The following is an 18,922-nucleotide window of genomic DNA, read 5'->3' as shown; positions in this document are numbered from 1 at the left end:
ATGGAACAAACTCAAGATGGCCAGTTTCTCATTGGGACAAGGAGCAGAGCAGTTTCCCAGTTAGAAATGTAAGTGGAACTATATAAAAGGCTTTTTCTACCATCTCTCTAAAGATAACCACTACTGGTTTCTGAATGTCCTCCCCCCAAATATTGACAGTATATCTGTACACATTCTTGTGTATGCATTCATTACATACACAGTAAAACTGTAAGTTGACAACCAAAGGGACTGTAACAAACTGGTCAACATAATGGAGGTGGTGAACATACAGAGCTAGGCCTACTTTACTGATGTATACATGTGTATGGTCCGTGAAAATTGGGTTAACTTAAGGTGGTCAGCTATGGAGGTTCTGTGTTTGTAATCTATGATATGCATATGCTAATGCTCATTTATTTCTAGTCTTTTGGCATTACAAAAAATATACTGTGAAACTTAATAAATATACACCATACATACTTTTTCAGGTATGTCCAAAGTGTAATTTTTTGCAGTGAATATTGATAGGTCAGAGAGTGTGCTATGTACATTTTAATAAATGTTGCCATCCAAGAAAGGTTGCAGGAATTTATACTCCTATGAGTAATAAAAGTGTGTTTTCCCTCAAGATTGCCATCAAATGTGTTTTTGCTAATGTGGTACATAAAAAGATGAAACCTTGCATTTTTAATTTTTTTATTTTTTATCTCAGATCGAACCTGTTTTCATATGCTTTATGGGGTATTTATTTTTTGAGACAGAGTCTCAAGCTGTTGCCCTAGATAGGGTGCTGTTGCGTCACAGCTCAGAGCAACCTCAAACTCTTGGGCTAAAGCGATTCTCTTCCCTCAGCCTCCCAAGTAGCTAGGACTGCAGGCGCCCACCACAACACCTGGCTATTTTTTGGTTGCAGTTGTCGTTGTTTGGTAGGCCTGGGCTGGATTTGAACCTGCCAGCTCCGGTGTATGTGGCTGGCGCTCTGGCTACTTGAGCCACAGGCGCCGAGCTGCTTCATGGGTTATTTAAATTTCTTTCTAGGCCAGGCATGGTGGCTCACACTTGTAATCCCAGCAATTTTGCAGGCCCCAAGGCAAAAGGATTGCTTGAGGCCAGGAATTTAAGATTGGCCCAGGCAACATAGCAAGATCCTGTCTGTACAGTTAAAAAAAAAAAAGAAAGCCAGGCATGATAGTGCATACCTATAACCCAGCAATTTAGGGGGTTGAGCTGGTGTTACAGTTTTAACCCAGAAATTTTGGTTACAGAGAGCTGTGATCAGGCCACTATACTCCAGACTGGGCAACAGTATGAGACCCTGTCTTAAAAATACAGTACAACTTCCATAGTTGACCCCATCCCTACATTGACCACTTCCTTAAGTTGACCTAATTTTTTTTTTTTGTAGAGACAGAGTTTCACTTTATTGCCCTGGGTAGAGTGCCGTGGCATCACACAGCTCACAGCAACCTCCAACTCCTGGGCTTAGGCAATTCCCCTGCCTCAGCCTCCCGAGTAGCTGGGACTACAGGCGCCTGCCACAACCCCCAGCTATTTTTTTTTTGTTGCAGTTTGGCCGGGGCTGGGTTTGAACCTGCCACCCTCGGCATATGGGGCCGGCGCCCTGCTCACTGAGCCACAGGCGCCGCCCAAGTTGACCTAATTTTTATAGAGCAGATAATGACTCCATGTACTCAATGGAAGACCTCTATGTATTGACCACCTCTGTAAGTTGCATCTTGACCTCTTGGACTGTGAAATACAATATCAATTTACCCTCTGTAACTTGACTAGTTGAGTCCCTCCACACCAATGGGAAGGCATGGGGGTTATCCCTTACTTGTATTATTTTTTTCTTTATAAGTTCTTTTTTCATGTTTTATTATTGCCATGTGTTGAATTAAGCCTAACATCCTATTGTTTATCATGTGTTGTGGAAGACTTTTTTTTAATGTGAAGGAATGGTCTGAGTGAGTCTTAGGTACATCGTATAATTGCTGAAAAATTTTATAGTTAATCGAGATCTGATGACCCAAAGGAAAGAACTCAAAAAGCTGATACAGAAGGAAAAGTTTCTCTACATTTTCTGGAAAGCATCAGCCAAAGAAAGATGGCGGAACATTAACATGAGTACTTGGATGATAAGGAAAACGGAGACCTACAGCAGAAAAGGGGGAAAACTACTCTCAGTGAAGCTACATTAAGCTGGTTCAAAGAAAGGAGGGCAGTTAACATCCAAATCTCCAGGCCAGTGATCCAAGAAATTGCTAAAAATATCACACAGGAATTTGGGATGGCAGATTTCCAAGCATCAAGTGGTTGACTTAAGAAATTTATTTGTTTTTTATTTTTGAGACAGAGTCTTACTATGTCACCCTCAGTAGAGTGCTGTGGCATCATAGCTCACAGCAACCTCAAACTCAAGGGATTGTGTTGCCTCAGCCTCCCAAGTAGCTGGGACTATAGGTGTCCACCACAACGCCCAGCTATTTTTTGTTGTAGTTGTTTAGCAGGCTCAGGCTGGGTTTGAACCTGCCAGCCCAGGTGTATGTGGCTGGGGCCCTAACCACAGAGCCACAAGTGCAGTGCCATCTTAAGAAACTGAAACTGACACGACATCTCCCAGAAAGTATGTGGTAAATCCAGTGATGTGCCAGTAGAAGTTGTGGAAGAGTTCATCAAAAAGTTCCCAGACTTTGCCAGAAGCTTAATCAAAGATGATGACATCTTTAATGCTGATGAGTGTGGACTCTTTTTCAAGGTGATGTTTTGCAGGAGCCTCATCGTGGAAGGTAGTGACAAATATAAGAGCAGGGCACATAATGTATATTTGTCTCTATTTTTGATGTTAAGATTGATCAGTGAGTTTATCCTGATCCAACCTTTACATAGTTCCCTAGTCTTTTCCTGAAAGATTTTAGCATCCATTGATAATTACTGCCTAGATACATTATTAAGGGTTATGAAGTGATATTCGTATTTTATCATTTCTTTTGAGTTGGTAGGCTATCTATAAAGAAAACTAATTATTTTGAGGTCCAGTTCATGTAGGATAGGAAGGACAAATGGTTGACTCATGCCTTGTTTCCCAAACATCGTCCAAAGGTTACCGATAAAGATTTTTGTTGTTTTTCAATATCATTATGAACTTACAGATTTAAAATATTTACATGTTTTGAATCATTGCAACAATTTTTAAATGTCACATCATTTCCCTTTGGCTAAAGGTTTCTTAAATCGGTTCCCTATGTCCTTAATTACATAATCCTAGTAGTCTTTGGGGGTTTTCTTGCTTTCTGGTATAACAAGGTGTGTCAGGTTTATCTAATACATTTTCTGTTCTCGACCTGGAGACAGCCATTTCTCCAAGGATCTCTTGTTCTTTTTTGTGGGAAATGCTCTTTAGGGATGATAATCTAGCCACAGACTTAGAAAATTCTGTAGTGGGTTCAGAGAAGTCTTATGTTTAGTGCTCTTGAAGACACGTTAAGATTTATTCCCTTTGTATTTTTTTTTTTTTTTTTTTGGTGAGACAAAGTCTCACTTTGTTGCCCTAGGTACAGTGCCGTAGTATCACAGCTCACAGCAACCTCCAACTCTTGGGCTTAAGCAATTCTCTTGCCTCAGCCTCCCAAGTAGCTGGGGCTATAGGTGACCACCACAACGCCTGGCTATTTTTTTGTAGTTGTTGTTGTTGTTATTGTCATTGTTGTTTAGCTGCCTGGGCTAGGTTCAAACTTGCCAGCCTCCGTGTATGTGGCTGGCGCCATAACCACTATGCTACGGGCGCCCAGCCTCCCTTTGTAGTCTTTGGGCATTTCTTTTAGCCCTTTTGAGTGGACTGAACTGGGAAATCCTTTTTGTTTTTCTTTTTAGAGAGAAAATACTTAGATATTCTCTTTGATTCCTAATTATATATTTCTTTCTTTCTTTTTTTTTTTTTTGTTGAGACAGAGCCTCAAGCTGTTACCCTGGGTAGAGTACTGTGGCATCACAGCTCACAGCAACCTCCAACTCCTGGGCTCAAGCAATTCTTCTGCCTCCGCCTCCCAAGTAGGTGGGACTACAGGTGCCCCCCACAGCACCTGGCTATTTTTTTTTTTTTGGTTGCAGCCGGCATTGTTTGGCGGGCCCGGGCTGGATTTGAACCTGCCAGCTTAGGTGTATGTGGCTGGCGCCTTAGCCGCTAAAGCCATAGGCGCTGAGCCCCTAATTACATATTTCTTTTCCCAATATATACATAAACATGTATGCATATATCTATAATAATACCAATATCACTTCTAGCTATAGGGTAACTGAAAAGATTTAAGCTTTCTTTGGTATATTAGCACATTTCTGTGTTTGGCGAACGTTTGAAATAGTTCCTTCTTGTGCTCATTGCAATATTAATTCATGTTGTTGCATGTGTCAGTATATTAGAGTTCTCCAGAAAAACAGAACCAATGTAATACTATATGCAGAGGTATAAGGGAAGTGGCTGTTGTGGTTATGGAAACTGAGAAGTCCCATAATATGCCATCTGAAAGATGGAGACCCAGGAAAGGCAATAGTGTCATGCAGTCCAAGTTCAAATTTTGAGGGAAGGAGATGGATGTACCAGTTCAAGGAGCGGCAGAATTCACCCTCCCTCCACTTCTCTTCAGGTCATCAGTGGATTGGATGGAGCCCATGATTCTCACCCAGGTGGATGAAGGTGGATTGTCTACTCAGTCTATAATTTCAAATGCTGATCTTTTCCAAATAATGTTCATCATCTGCTGGGCATCGCTTAGCCCCCTCAAGCTGACACATAAGATTAATCATCATGAGGCTGGGCACAGTGGCTCATGCTTGTAATCCTAGCACTCTGGGAGGCAGAGGCAGGTGGGTTGCTTGAGCTCACATGTTCAAGACCAGCCTGAGGCTCAGCACCTGTAACTCACGCAGCTAAAGTACCAGAGCTGGCGGGTTGGAATCCAGCCCAGGCCTGCCAAACAACAATGACAACTACTAACAAAAAATGGCCGGGCATTGTGATGGCTGCCTGTAGTCCCAGCTACTTGGGAGGGTGAGGCAAGAGAATCGCTTAAGCTCAGGAGTTAGAGGTTGCTGTGAGCTGTGATGCCATGGCACTACCAAGGGCGACAGCTTGAAGCTCTGTCTCAAAAAAATAAAAAAAGAAAGAAAAAACCAGCCTGAGCAAGATAGAGACCCCAATCTCCACTAAAAGTACGAAAACTGAGGCAAGAGGATCACTTGAGCCCAAGAATTGGAGGTTGCTGAAAGCTATGATGATGCCATGGCACTCTACCCAGGGCGACAGCTTGAGACTGTCTCAAAAATAAAAAATAAGATTAACCATCACAGTATTTCTTTTGGATTGCTGAATAGAATTTCACAGTATGACTATGCCATGTTTTGGTTATCCTTCCTTCTATTGATGGACATTTGGTGTCTTTCTAGTTTGTCTTATTACGACTGAAGCTGCTTATAAACATCACTGTACAAGTTTGTTTTCGTTGTTCTCACATGCTGTATATACCAAGGAGTAGAACTACTGGGTCATAGGGTATACAGTGTCCTAAAGTATTTGCATCATTTGTGAACCAACAACATTTATCAGAAAAAAGAAATATGTTTAAGAGAGACACAGAATCCAGTACTTTCTAAAACAGACTGATTATCTGCCTTAACAGGGGGCTTACAAAAATGTAGGCCTGGTGGAGCCAGGCATGGTGGCTCATGCCTGTAATCCTAGCGCTCTAGGAGGCTGAGGTAGGTGGATTGCCTGAGCTCAGGAGTTCAAAGACCAGCCTGAGCTAGAGTGAGACATCTCTAAAAATAGCCAGTGTTGTGGCAGGTGCATGTAGTTGCAGCTACTTAGGAGGCTGAGGCAAAAGGATCACTTCTCCCCAAGAGTTTGAGTGATAATACTATGGCACTATTGAGGGTGACAAAGTGAGACTGTTTAAAAAAAAAAAAAAATGCAGGACCAAAGACCCCTCTGCTGGGTATTCTGACTCAGAGGGCCAGGAATCTGTACTTTTGAAACAGCCAGCTTATCTAAACTATATAGTCTTTCCCCTTCTAAACTCTCTCAATCCTAGCCATGATTTAAGAGAGACCATCTAAAAGCTACACTCGCAGATTACATAATTCTAGCTTCCCACAGAAACCCGTCTTTCCAGGAGCACACAGCCTTCTTGCCAACATAACACACTGACTTGAGACTATACTTTCATAAAAGCATCAACCAGTATTTACATAAGATTGTCCATTCTTTTTTCCAAAAATGCCTAGAAAAGTTGGCTCCTGGAGGAACTTTTGTTCCTTTTTTATCGAGTAAGAGCTGTGCATCCTGAGGTTTCCTGGCCTTCTTGGGAGCTCACAGATTATTAAGTTTCATTTGGAAACGTACCCCATTTCTAAAGGTCTGTCGTATCTGTCTCCGCCTTACACTTTAGAATGCCAAATTTCGTTTTTAAAAAGTGTTTATAACCACATCTAGTAATATAATTTCATAAGTCCTGCTCTAGGCACTGAGCAGTTTCAAATTCTCCAAAATGTTCTGGAAGCCAACATGAAAAACAGAAATCTCAGTTATTTTCAGAGGGAGACCTGGTTGAGTTCGCTCCCCACTAAGTAACCAGCGCCAGCATAGAGTCTAACATCGGTCACATGCTCAGTAAATGTCTGCTGAAAGAATGAATCAGGAAGGGAATAGGAGCGAATCGCCGAATTCCAGCGTTCCTCACCCGGCGCGGAGCAGGCAGGAATCAACTAGCCGGCGGCAGGCGGTCGGGCGTGGCGTGACGTCCGCGGGGCTCCTCCCATATGGGGCGGGGCCTGCGGCGCGCGGGAAGCGACGAGCGCAGAGGCGGGAGGTGAAGGCGCCACTGACCGCGTCCCTTCGGGTACGGCTTCCCAGGGCTGGCCCCGGCGGCCCTGCGGTTCTCCCAGCAGGGGCGGGAGGGAAGGCTAAAGGAAGGCCGCTGGGGCCTTAGACGGCTCGGAGAGTAGTGCGTCCGGGCGGCCCCGGCTCTGCGCGGCCTCCTCCCGCCAGCCCCTGGCCCGGCTTTCCGGGTCTATGGCGGGTCCCTGGGAAGTGAGAGGGTCTCCTCTCGCCCCGGCCCCTTCCCGGTGCTCCTTCCTCCTCCGTGAGACTCCCCATCCGCCCCCCCTCCCGGGCAGCCCTTCCCCGAGGCGCCCCACCCACCCCTCCCTCTGCCAGCCCCCTCCTCCGGCTCTCCCCGCGGTCCCCGGCCCCCACTAAGCGGGGGCGGGTGGCAGAGCTTGCCGGGGGCCCCAGAATTGTCTCCACCTGGCCTTTCCTGGTGCAGCAGGGGAATCGTGAAGTTGTGCAAGCCGCGTCTCAAGGAGCCTTTTAGACAGAGCTGGCGAGATGTTACCGTCAGGCAGCCCCATTATCATCCCTTCCCCTGTACTGGCGTGCGTTCGAGCGGTTTGCGGGGTGCCGGGCGCAGAGTAAGCGCTCAGTAACCCTTTGCTGCTGTGCGACTGTTATTAATTCATTACCAGCATTTTGCAGCTTTCCCCTGTCGTTGGCAAAAGAACGCTGCCCGCGGACTTCTTTGCCCCTTGGAGACGTAGGAGTATGAAAGTCATCACGTGCGAGATAGCCTGGCACAACAAGGAGCCGGTGTACAGCCTGGACTTCCAGCGTGGGGCTGGCGGGAGGACGCACAGACTGGCGTCCACGGGCGTGGACAGCGCCGTCAGGGTATGTGGGAGCTGGGACTTGAAGCAGCAGTTGGCATCCTTTTATTTAAAACTGTCAACAAGCCCAAGTACTTTGTCATCTATCCCAGAATGCTAACTTCTCAGGGCCTCGGGTGAGTAATGAAAGTAAAGGAGTGCCGCCGTCTCTTTGTGTAATAAGTATTCTGAAGACTGTCATAACTGCGCCCTTTGCTTTAGAATCTGGATCTGGGTTCCTATTGGGTAACAGTTTTCTCTAGAACAGCGGTTCTCAACCTGTGGGTCGCAACCCCTTTGGGGGTCGAACGACCCTTTCACAGGGGTCGCCTAAGACCATCCTGCCTATCAGATATTTACACTACGATTCCTAACTGTGGCAAAATTACAGTTATGAAGTAGCAACGAAAATAATTTTATGGTTGGGAGTCACCAAAACATAAGGAACTGTATTAAAGGGTTGCGCTTTAGGAAGGTTGAGAACCACTACAAAAGAAGTAGGGATGACAGCAGACAATGGGACTCTGTTGATTTGTTATAGGTAGGAGAGGTTCCTTCATTTTATATTTCAAAAGAAAACCTTAGTTATCTTCCTGAAGATGAGCATAGTACTGTTTTAGTAGGAACAAAATAGTAGGTGCTGCATGGTTTTGAGTGAATATTTTGGAATCAACAGATCTGGAAGGTAGAAAAAGGACCAGATGGAAAAGCTATAGTGGAATTTTTGTCCAATCTTGTTCGTCATACTAAGGCCGTCAATGTTGTGCGTTTTTCTCCAACTGGGGACATTTTAGCATCAGGAGGAGATGGTGAGTATTTCTGTGCTTCAGAAATTTTCTAGAAACCAGATACCTGTATGTCTCATGTCAAATCCTGAGATTTGAGCTGAGCTGCATGTACCTTTTTATTTTAGGTACAGCTGACTCTCCGAGAGTCAGTTTGCTAAAATTTTGTTACGGGAGGTGTGTCAATATGAGGGGTTGGAGGGCAGCAAGACTAAACTGAGACAATCTGTTTGAAAATAGCTCTTTTCCCACCTGGCTGGTTTGGAGACAGTTAGGAAAGATGCTTGCCATTTCTTTGAGGTCCTGAGACAACTGTTCTGGTCTTAGGTGGTTATTACTTTAGTATCTGTGGTGATCCGAGTTTGGTACCCTGTCTCTGTGTAATTAGGTAATGAATTGGCTTCAGGAGTATTTTTTTTTTTTTTTTTTTGTAGAGACAGAGTCTCACTGTACCATCCTCGGGTAGAGTGCTGTGGCGTCACATGGCTCACAGCAACCTCAAACTCTTGGGCTTACGCGATTCTCTTGCCTCAGCCTCCCGAGCAGCTGGGACTACAGGTGCCCGCCACAACGCCCGGCTATTTTTTTTGTTGCAGTTTGACCGGGGCTGGGTTTGAACCCGCCACCCTCGGCATATGGGGCCAGCGCCCTACTCACTGAGCCACAGGCGCCGTCCATGGAGTATTCTTTAATGAATGGCTTTGTAATTTGTGTTTGTTTGATTGGAGTAGATTAATTCATATTTTCTGCCTGTGCTTAATAGGATATGTAGAAAACTATGTAGAAAAAGTAAACCTTTTTACTATACTTTAAAACAGTCTAGAAAACAAAATGAAACAGAAATCTTAGTTTTTGCTTGCAGAAAGAGGAAAAGAGACCTGGTTGAGTTCAGTGCCATGATGTGTGTGTGTGTGCACACTCACGCTTAGAGGGAAAGATGAGTGGGAAAGTGACCTTAGGATGGCCACAGGCTGGCTGTCCTGAGGTTGCAAGTGACAGCCCTCATTTTACAAAGTCCTTGAGCCTTGGAGGCCTAGAAACCACCGAGAGTGTGCACCTGTCAGAGCCAATCTCATCTTAACCAAGTTCCCATACTAATATGTGCAGCCAGGAGTCTGGTTAATTTAGAATTGAAATATATATGTCCATACAACCTGTTCATTCACTTTCCTGTGGACATTCCTCAAAGGGAAGCCAAGTCATGGTGAGAAGGTTGCATGGTAAGTGTGGAGTCAGAATGTGGGGAATTAGCAGATCCAGACAATTGGTGATATCAGGCTTAGTATCTGATGTGTGTGTCATAACATTGATAGTTAATATTGATACGGGGTTTTTTGTGTTGCTTTATCCAAATTGACCCATTTAAGCCTCACAACAGTGCTTAAGTGAGGAAACAGGCCTCAAGACATTAAATGACTTGCTAAAGGAACAGTTTGCCAACTTTGTATTGGTGGCTTTTTGCTCTTTTTCTTTTTTTTTTTTTTTTCCTATTTAGCTATTTATAGTTCATATGCCTTTAGATTTGTTAATATAGCCAGGCACTTTGCAGTGGCATTTTGATGGCCTGGGGCCCCTTCTGTTTAAGATGACTTTGTATAGCTCTCATCTGTGATGAATTTGATTTTGGAGTTTTAGTTTCTAAGGCAAACCTATTTTTCCTGTTCAAATTCATAGAAGTAAATCGTTGTGGCTATTGTGTCCATTGAACAATATAAGTGTTGTTAAAGACCTAAAAATTCAGGAATGGTGGAGTGTGCAGGGCAGCATGTCTCAGTTTTAACTGGGTCCCTCAACAGATGCTGTCATCCTGCTGTGGAAAGTGAATGACAACAAGGAACCAGAGCAGATTGCCTTCCAGGATGAGGAGGAGGCTCAGATGAACAAGGAGAACTGGGCTGTCATAAAAACACTGAGGTAGGGCGGTGTCTGTCACTCAGTGAGTAGGGCACCGGTCCCATATACGGAGGGTGGCAGGTTTGTAACAACAATAACAGAAGAAAAAAAAAAAAAGGCCAGGCACTGTGGCAGGCACCTGTAGTCCCAGCTACTCGGGAGGCTGAGGCAAGAGAATCGCCTAAGCCCAAGAGCTGGAGGTTGCTGTGAGCTATGACGCCGTGGCACTCTGCCGAGGGTGACAAGGTGAGACTTTGTCTCTAAAAAAGAAAGAAAGAAAGAAATGCTGAGGTAACTGGGGGCAATGGGAATAATTTCTCTTTACCATCAGAATGTATTAAGTGGAATATCCTTTTTTTTTTTTTTTTTTTGAGACAGTCTCAATGTGTTTCCCAGGTTGGTCTTGAACTCCTGACCTCAAGTGATCCTCCTGCCTTAACCTCCCAAAGTGCAGGGATTATAAGAGTGGAACACTATGCCTACCCTGCCCTTTGACTTTTGTTCTTTTTGGAGATAGAATCTCAACTTTGTCACTCTGGATAGAGTGCCATAGCATCATCATAGCTCATAGCAACCTCAAACTCTTGGGCTCAAATGATTTTCTTGCCTCAGTTTTTCTATTTTTAGTAGAGACGGGTATCACTCTTGCTCAGGCTGGTTTTGAACTCCTGAGTTCAAGCAATCCACCTACCTCAGCCTCCCAGTTTCCCTCTGACCTTTATATCTAACTTAAAACTTTTATTTCTGGCTGGGCGAGGTGGCTCACACCTATAATCCTAGCACTCTGGGCTGAGGCAGAAGGATCATTTGAGCTCAGGAGTTCCAGCCTGAGCAAAGAGAGGCCCCCAACTCTGCTAAAAATAGAAAAATTAGCTAGGAGTTGTGACAGGCACCTGTAGTCTTAACTTCTGGGGAGGCTATGGCAGGGGGATCACTTGAACCCAGGAGTTTGAGGTTGCTGTGAGCTAGACTGATGCCAGGACACTCTAGCTTGGGCAACAGAGTAAGACTCTGTCTTAAACAAAACAAAACAACAAAAACACCAAAAATGAAAAAACTTATTTCTATGAGAGTCATAAGACAATAGTTTTAAAGGATTAAAAACAATCAAAATGGATATTTTTAGTTTCTGTTATAAAATTTTCCTTAGTAAAAATGAATCAGTTTTAAAGATACAGGGATATTCCTTAAGAGTTATTTATAGCTAGTTATAGTTCCAGTGGAAATTTCTGGAATATTATTTTAATGTATGGTCACTGAGTTTGCCTTTAAATTTTTAATAACTTTTTCATTTTTAAGTCAATAATTGATTTTTTTTTCCTATTTATCTTTGGATTCTAGGGGCCACTTAGAAGATATATATGACATTTGCTGGGCAACTGATGGTAATTTAATGGCTTCTGCCTCTGTGGATAACACAGCCATCATATGGGATGTCAGTAAAGGTAGGTGATTTTTCTTTTTTTGTTATTATCAGTTGGAAGGAATATTCTAAGTATTTTAAAAAGGCTAACATGGACTGGGCAAGTTGGCTGATGCCTGTAATCCTAGCACTGTGGAAGAAGGCTAGTGGATTGCCTGAGTTCAGGAGTTCGAGACCACCCTGAAAAAAAGCCAGGCATTGTGCAGGCACCTGTAGTCCCAGCTACTTGGGCAGCTGAGGCAAGAGAATCACTTAAGCCCAATAGTTTGAGGTTTCTGTGAGCTATGATGCCATGGCACTCTGCCAAGTGCAACAAAGTGAGACTCTGTCTCAAAAAAAAAAAAAAGGCTAACGTGCTTTAACTTTAAAAACAACACAAAAACTTACTTTAGTGAGCTAAAATAGGTTGTTGGCTCAACAGAATGGGGATTAATCCCATATGCCATGGATCCAACTCGGTTTTTAGGTTCTTAGTCAACGTATAAGAGACTTAGCAATGGTGGGGAGGCAGGCAGGTCCCACTGGGCTGGGGATACAGACGGGACAGGCATGATCCCTGCCTCATGGAGCTTAGGGTCTCAGCAAAATTAATGTTGTTTATGATTACTAGGGCATTGTGTGCTAGTTGTTGGGGTAGATAGATCAGGTTTCTATTTTAGGAAACCAAGGTAAGCCAAGGACATTCTGCTGCTAGAACATTCTGTTCTCTAGTTGGGGGGACAGTAGACATTCGAGAAGTTAAAATGATAGAAAAATAGCAGCAAAATGCCAATAGTGGCTAGTTCCTAATCATTTTTATCCGATGCCAAAATTCTTGCTGGTAATTCTCACACAACCCAAATGCCCAGACCAGAACTTGGGAAGTGGAGGTAGCATTTGCTGCCACTGGAACACTGTGCTGATCTCATTTTCATTCGCACTGAAAGTCTCTATTGTTAGTTCCGTGCCATCCCTCGGTCCTGCCTTGTCTCTGGCCATACTCTTTCTATTCAGTCTCCAGCATTCTGGTAACATGGAGGACCAGCGTCACTGTCTAGCCCCAATTTGGGCATTGTCCTGGATAATTTCAATGTCTGTGGATAATCCATCCAGTACCCTGTAACCAATTGGTATACCCAATTGGTTATACCAATTGTAATGACCTTTAACATCACTAGTGTACTGGGCGCTGCTGTGGTGCTGGAAACAATAGGAACAAAATGGCTATATTGTACTGGGGCTGGCAGATAAAAACACCATGGACGTGACATCAAGTGGGCGCGTGAAGGGCTCTCAGGGAAAGCTCTGAGCATTTGGCATCTGAGCAGAGACCCAAGTGAAGGGAGAGACAAGCTGTGGGTGTTGCTCAGGGGAAGCACTTTCTGTCCCATGCAGGAGTCACATGTGCATCTGAGAATGAGAACGCATGGACTAAACGAGGGGTCAGTGTGAGCTCCTGAGACCAGGGAGGAGGGGAGGGCCCGGTCATGCAGGCTATGGGCCATGGGTGTGATGGATTGCCATGGACGGGTTTTCAATAATTGAGTTGTGGGATTTTATTTTTGTCTTACAAGCGTGTCTCTGGGTGGCATGTGGCACATAGGCAGTAGGAGAGGGGGATGGCAGGGGAGCAGTCAGTGGTGTGCCCTAACCCGGGAGAAAGGGTTGGGGCTTGGGCTCAGGGGTCATAACAGAAGAGTGGAGAAGGTTCATCTGGGACATAATTTGTAGAAAGAACTGACAAGATTGGCTGACCAATGGACCATAATTCCAAGATTTTTGGCAACTAGGTGCATGTTGGTGCTATATCCCGGGGTTAAAGATGCTGTGGGGGGAGCAGTTTTAGCAGGGTGTCTGGAAATCAGGCCAGATCCAGACCTTTGTCATTTTAACTCTATCAGGGTCAGTCGGTCTCAGGCAGACATCACACTCCTGCGCCAGAACCCCAGGCAGTTTTCTGACCCCTTTACACTTCTTCACACTCTTCTTCCCAGAGCCACACTTTGTGCCCCAACCCCCCGTGTCTCCTGGTCTGTCAGCCACCTGGCCTCTGTTGCGTTTCCTCCCCAGCTTGCTCCACCAAGGTCCTGTGCCAACATAGTCCCCTCCGACCCCTTTTCTTCCATTTTACCCACCAAGACAAAGCCCAAGTTAGGACCCATGTTACAGTCCACCTTTTAATTTTCTGATTAAAAACCCTCAGCTCTGCAGATTGGGCCACTGTGAATTCATCCTTGCCACCCTCAGATGGGGTCTCTGCGACTTCTCCTGCCTCCCATTCACTGTCAGGGTCCTGCCTCTCCCTTTCCCCAGCAGCTACTTCCACCTACCTGGGTCTCCTTAAGCCCTTTTCTCAAGTCCATCCACCCTGATCCTGGCAGATTTTCTGGACGTTTCAAGGAGAGAGGAATGCCATCCAGGGTGTGGGTTTGGGGCATAGGTAGCCTGACACGTTGGTTGATTTTGTACAGGCGGGTCACTGGCAGGTTGAGGGTGAGCAGTTGAGTGGGCTGTAGGGAGTGACCACCATGTCGCAGTGTTCTGAGGGAATGGAAGGTGAGGGGCTGGGGAAGTGAGCAAGGCGCCTTCTTAGAGAGGAGGGCTTTGTCGTTTGCTTTTTAAAGAATGGCTGAAGCCTCATAACTCCTCTTTTTATCCTGGTGCTTTCTTTGCTTCTGATTTTACCTGCTAAACATTCCCCCGAGGTCCCTCTTTTGTCCTTGTAGACATCACTCTGGTTCAGGCTCACCATCTGTTGTAAACCTAAGGTTCACCTCTATAATGCAGATCACTTCTTAGCTTAGTGTTCCTTTCAGTCCAGAGCTTTTCCCTGTGCACAGGTCTCTGGAGCATTCTCCCCTCCCCCTTCCCCCTACCTTCCCCCTCCTCTGCCCTCCACCTTTCCCTGTAGCGGTTCTGTCCCTTCTCACTGCTCCAGATTTGCTGCATGGAGCTGTTTTCACCTCACAGGCTTCCTTGGGATGCCTTTTCCTCCTCAACCCCTGGTCCCTTCTCCATCCTGCTAACCTGGAGGAGTGAACTGAGCTCCTCTCAGCCGTGCACCCTGCCTCTCAGCTCCCCTCCTCCTGGTCTGCACTGTGTGGGACTCACCTGCTGACAAGTGTCTGATCCGGGAGCTCCCTCGGGGTGGGACTCTATGAAGTCATCTGTTCTCAGGGCCTGACACAGGGTTTGCACATACAGAGCTGCTCAGGTACTGCCAGGTGAGGGATAAACAGTATATAGGGAACAGTGTTTAAGTTGTACTTTATGATATTTACCCAAGTAGCTTTTGTAACACCTTTGTGTGCTTTTTTTGTAGGACAAAAGATATCAATTTTTAACGAACATAAAAGTTATGTACAAGGAGTAACCTGGGATCCTTTGGGTCAATATGTTGCTACTCTGAGCTGCGACAGGTACTTGAGTATTTGGCAAACTGTCTTGGTATTTACTTAGAATCCTCTGCAGAATTATTTTTATTCCACCGTTACCAAGATTTATCATAGTTTAGCTTTGATTCTTTGTTCTTGTTTTTAACATGTGAGTAAACATATTATAACATAATAAGAAGTTGGAAGCAGGGCGGTGCCCGTAGCTCAGTGGGTAGGGTGCTGGCCACGTACAGCAAGGCTGGCTGGTTCAAACCTGGCCCAGGCCAATTAAAACAACAATGACAACTACAACCAAAAAATAGCCAGGTGTTGTGGTGGGCGCCTGTAGTCCCAGCTACTTGGGAGGCTGAGGCAAGAGAATCACTTGAGCCCAGGAGTTGGAGGTTGCTGTGAGCTGTGATGCCACAGCACTCTACCCAGGATGACAGCTTGAGACTCTGGGAAAAAAAAAAGTTGGAAGCTAATGAGGGCAAATGCCTTATACAATGTTAGTACTTGTTAAATCGTTATTGAATAGGTAAATAAGTATGGAAAGAGCTTTCTGACATTAAATCAACTTTGAAATACATTTCATTTCACAGGAAACTTAAAAAATATTTTATGAATGTGACTTAATCAAGAAGAGGTTTGGACTACTTATTTCAGTTTCTGATTGTAGTTTACTGATACAGTGATTTTAATGATTTCATTCAAATTAATATAAAAATAAGTTATTTTGGGATTTTCCAAAAGGAAGTCTTATTGGTGCGTTACTGGTATAGTTGCATTTAATTGTGTTCTTGGAACAAAGAGTTAAAAAATTATCAAGAGTATCAAGTATATTACATAACAGAATAGTTCTTTTTTTTTTTTGAGACAGAGTCTCACTTTGTCACCTTTGGTAGAGCGCTGTGGCATCACAGCTCACAGCAACCTCCAGCTCTTGGGCTTAGGCGATTCTCTTGCCTCAGCCTCCTGAGTAGCTGGGACTACAGATGCCTGCCACAATGGCCGGCTATATTTTTTTGTTACACTTTGATTGGGGCTGGGTTCGAACCCGCCACCCTCGGTACATGGGGCTGGTGCCCTATTCATTGAGCCACAGGCGCCCGCTAATAGAATAATTCTTTTGAATTTTTTTTCTTTTTTTGAGACAGAGCCTCAAGCTGTTGCCCTAGGTAGAGTGCCATGGCATCACAGCTCACAGCAACCTCCAACTCCTGGGCTTAAGCGATTCTCTTTTCTCAGCCTCCCAAGTAGCTGGGACTACAGGTGCCTGCCACAACTCCTGGCTATTTTTTGATCGTAGTTGTCATTGTTGTTTGGCAATCCCAGGCTGGATTCGAACCTGCCAGCTCTGGTGTATGTGGCTGGCGCCTTAGCTGCTTGAGCTATAGGCACTGAGCCCATTCTTTTGAATATTTATCCAACTACTTTTAATTAGAACATTGAAATTAAGATAGACCTAGAATAAAAGCAATATGGAAGACTTAGTGTTTATTTTTCATAAAATCTTCTATTCTTCATGCCATTTATTTTCTGATACGTATGTTTTAGTCAGGCAATCAGGAGTAAAAGAGTGATTAGTTAATGGAAGTAATATGACTTCTCAACAAAACTGACCTACTGGTGTTTTCCTTCCTCTTTCAAATCACAAAATGAACTTCACTACAGTCATAACAAACTGGACCAAATGTCCAAGACATAAAAAGTAAGGCTGGGGCGGCGCCTGTGGCTCAGTGAGTAGGGCGCCGGCCCCATATGCCGAGGGTGGCGGGTTCAAACCCAGCCCCGGCCAAACTGCAACAAAAATAAAAAAGCCGGGCGTTGTGGCGGGCGCCTGTAGTCCCAGCTACTCGGGAGGCTGAGGCAAGAGAATCACGTAAGCCCAAGAGTTAGAGGTTGCTGTGAGCCGTGTGACGCCACGGCACTCTACCAAGGGCGGTACAGTGAGACTCTGTCTCTACAAAAAAAAAAAATAAATAAAAAGTAAGGCTGGGCCTGAAGTATGTCTTGAGAAGTCAAAAAATACAATGAAAAAAAATTTTAATTGACATTTTACTCTTTAGGTTGTTGTTATTTGTTTTTTTCCTAATTAGTTAAGTCTAAACATTGTTAGTAAATAGTTTTGTGGGCTGAAAATTGTTTAGGTAGTCTTCAGTATTAGCAGTAGATTGTTTTGTGTGAAACATAATTCATTTACTGGAAGTTGTAAATCAGACCTGGGTTTTTTTGTTTTTGTTTTTCAGAGTGTTACGTGTGTACAGCATGCAGAAGAAACGTGTGGCTTTTAATGTTTCAAAGATGCTGTCTGGAATAGGGGCTGAAGGAGAGGTATGAAATACTTTGACCTTGTCTTGCAGCAATATTTTGAGACTTAGGAAGTCATGAGCTCTTCCTGTACCCCTGCAGCTGGATCACTGGCCTCTAGAACTAGACTCCTGGACTATAGGAAGGTGATGGGCTTGTCTTTGCGGTAAAGGGGGTGTCCAGGGACTGGGGAAGAGCTGATGATGGAGGATGGTGGTTTCCAACCTTGGCTGTGCTGCAGAATGACCTGGAAATCATTGCAGGTGTGGGTGCCAGGCTATCATCAGTGGTGTGAATCAGTAGGCTTGAGGCAGGCAGGGCCTCCATGATTCCCAGGCATAGTGAGGTTACTCTCTCCTGATTTGGGATGATCCCTGCACTTGGCAGCAGAAATGCAGATGAGTTGAGCATTGCAGGTGTCTGGCAGCAGGCAGTGTACCATCTTGGTAGGTAAATAGAGAACTCTGGTAGCAGACAAAAGAGACTCAGCCAGAGGGTGAGTGTTTAGGAAGAGGATGGACTTTTTTTTTTTTTTTTTTTTTTTTTGAGACAGAGTCTCACTCAGTTGCCCTGGTTACAGTGCTATGGCATCGGTCTAACTCACAGCAATTTTAAACTCCTGGGCTCAGGCAATCCTCTTGCCTCAGCCTCCCCAGTAGCTGGGACTACAGGTGCCTGCCACAATACCTAGCTAGTTTTCCTATTTTTAGTAGAGATGGTCTTGCTCTTGCTCGGGCTGGTCTGGAACTCCTGAGCTCAGGCAAGTCACCCACCTTGGCCAGAGTGCTAGGATTACACGTGTGAGCCACCACACCTGGCTAGGACTTTGCACTTTGACAGAATTGGCAAATGGAAATAGGACTCTGGTTCTAGAAGAATCAAGACAACTAAGGCAGGCACTTAGGTGAATGTAGGAGCAAAAAGAGACTTGGCACAAATCCAGTCTGACAGCCCCTGGGTGAGGCAATGTGATCCGTGAGCTGACGGTGCTGTGAGGTCTCATTGGTCAAGTGAGGACAGTAACTAATGCCTGCTGCCTTGAGTTCTTGAGAATTAAATGCTTAATGTTTATCAGTATCAATAAAGGTAAGAACTGTTATACACAAAGTGTTCAAGAAATGTTGTTTGAAAAGGTTATATATGATTACCAGTTTAATCCACTATTTTCTTTTTGAAAAGTATGCATTCAGTTGGAAATTCTAAATATGCACACACAGGTCAAGAGCAAAGGTCTCCTAATCATCTTCCTACTGTCTCCCTCATCTCACTTCTCAGACAAATGACTGCTGACATTGGGGTGTGTTTTTTAACAGAATTGTAAAAAATTATAGACCCCCCACATATATAAATATATATACACATCTTTACTTCACAAAAATGGGTGATCAGTTTTCATGAATGATTAATCTTGTAGTCTTGCATGGTTATTTGATTTTTAGTATGTTTCAATTTCATTTATTACCATGTCAATAATAAATGAC

The 18,922-nt window shown here is 44.5% G+C and overlaps 1 protein-coding gene across 5 annotated transcripts in view; it reads left to right on the top strand.

Annotated features, from left to right (window-relative positions):
* The first annotated feature begins 6,814 nt into the window (after positions 1 to 6,814).
* CHAF1B (chromatin assembly factor 1 subunit B) overlaps positions 6,815 to 18,922 on the top strand; it is a 33,967-nt gene continuing 21,859 nt past the window's right edge. For 2 of the 5 annotated variants that reach the window (XR_008374899.1, XR_008374898.1), the window contains exons 1-6: positions 7,200 to 7,702; positions 8,354 to 8,486; positions 10,259 to 10,376; positions 11,697 to 11,800; positions 15,080 to 15,176; positions 17,381 to 17,465. Coding sequence is in view for 3 of the 5 variants with exons in the window: in XM_053564882.1 (XP_053420857.1) it covers positions 7,577 to 7,702; positions 8,354 to 8,486; positions 10,259 to 10,376; positions 11,697 to 11,800; positions 15,080 to 15,176; positions 17,381 to 17,465 (663 nt within the window). In the remaining 2 variants the exon portion in view is untranslated. Of the gene's footprint in view, positions 6,876 to 7,199; positions 7,703 to 7,727; positions 7,815 to 8,353; positions 8,487 to 10,258; positions 10,377 to 11,696; positions 11,801 to 15,079; positions 15,177 to 17,380; positions 17,466 to 18,922 lie in introns of those variants that run through there. The other 3 variants (XM_053564882.1, XM_053564884.1, XM_053564885.1) reach the window with 3 other exon arrangements.

The sequence above is a fragment of the Nycticebus coucang genome, chromosome 16 (genome assembly GCF_027406575.1).
Source record: "Nycticebus coucang isolate mNycCou1 chromosome 16, mNycCou1.pri, whole genome shotgun sequence".
Lineage (NCBI taxonomy): Eukaryota > Metazoa > Chordata > Mammalia > Primates > Lorisidae > Nycticebus > Nycticebus coucang.
This window is presented reverse-complemented; position numbering and strand designations above follow the sequence as displayed.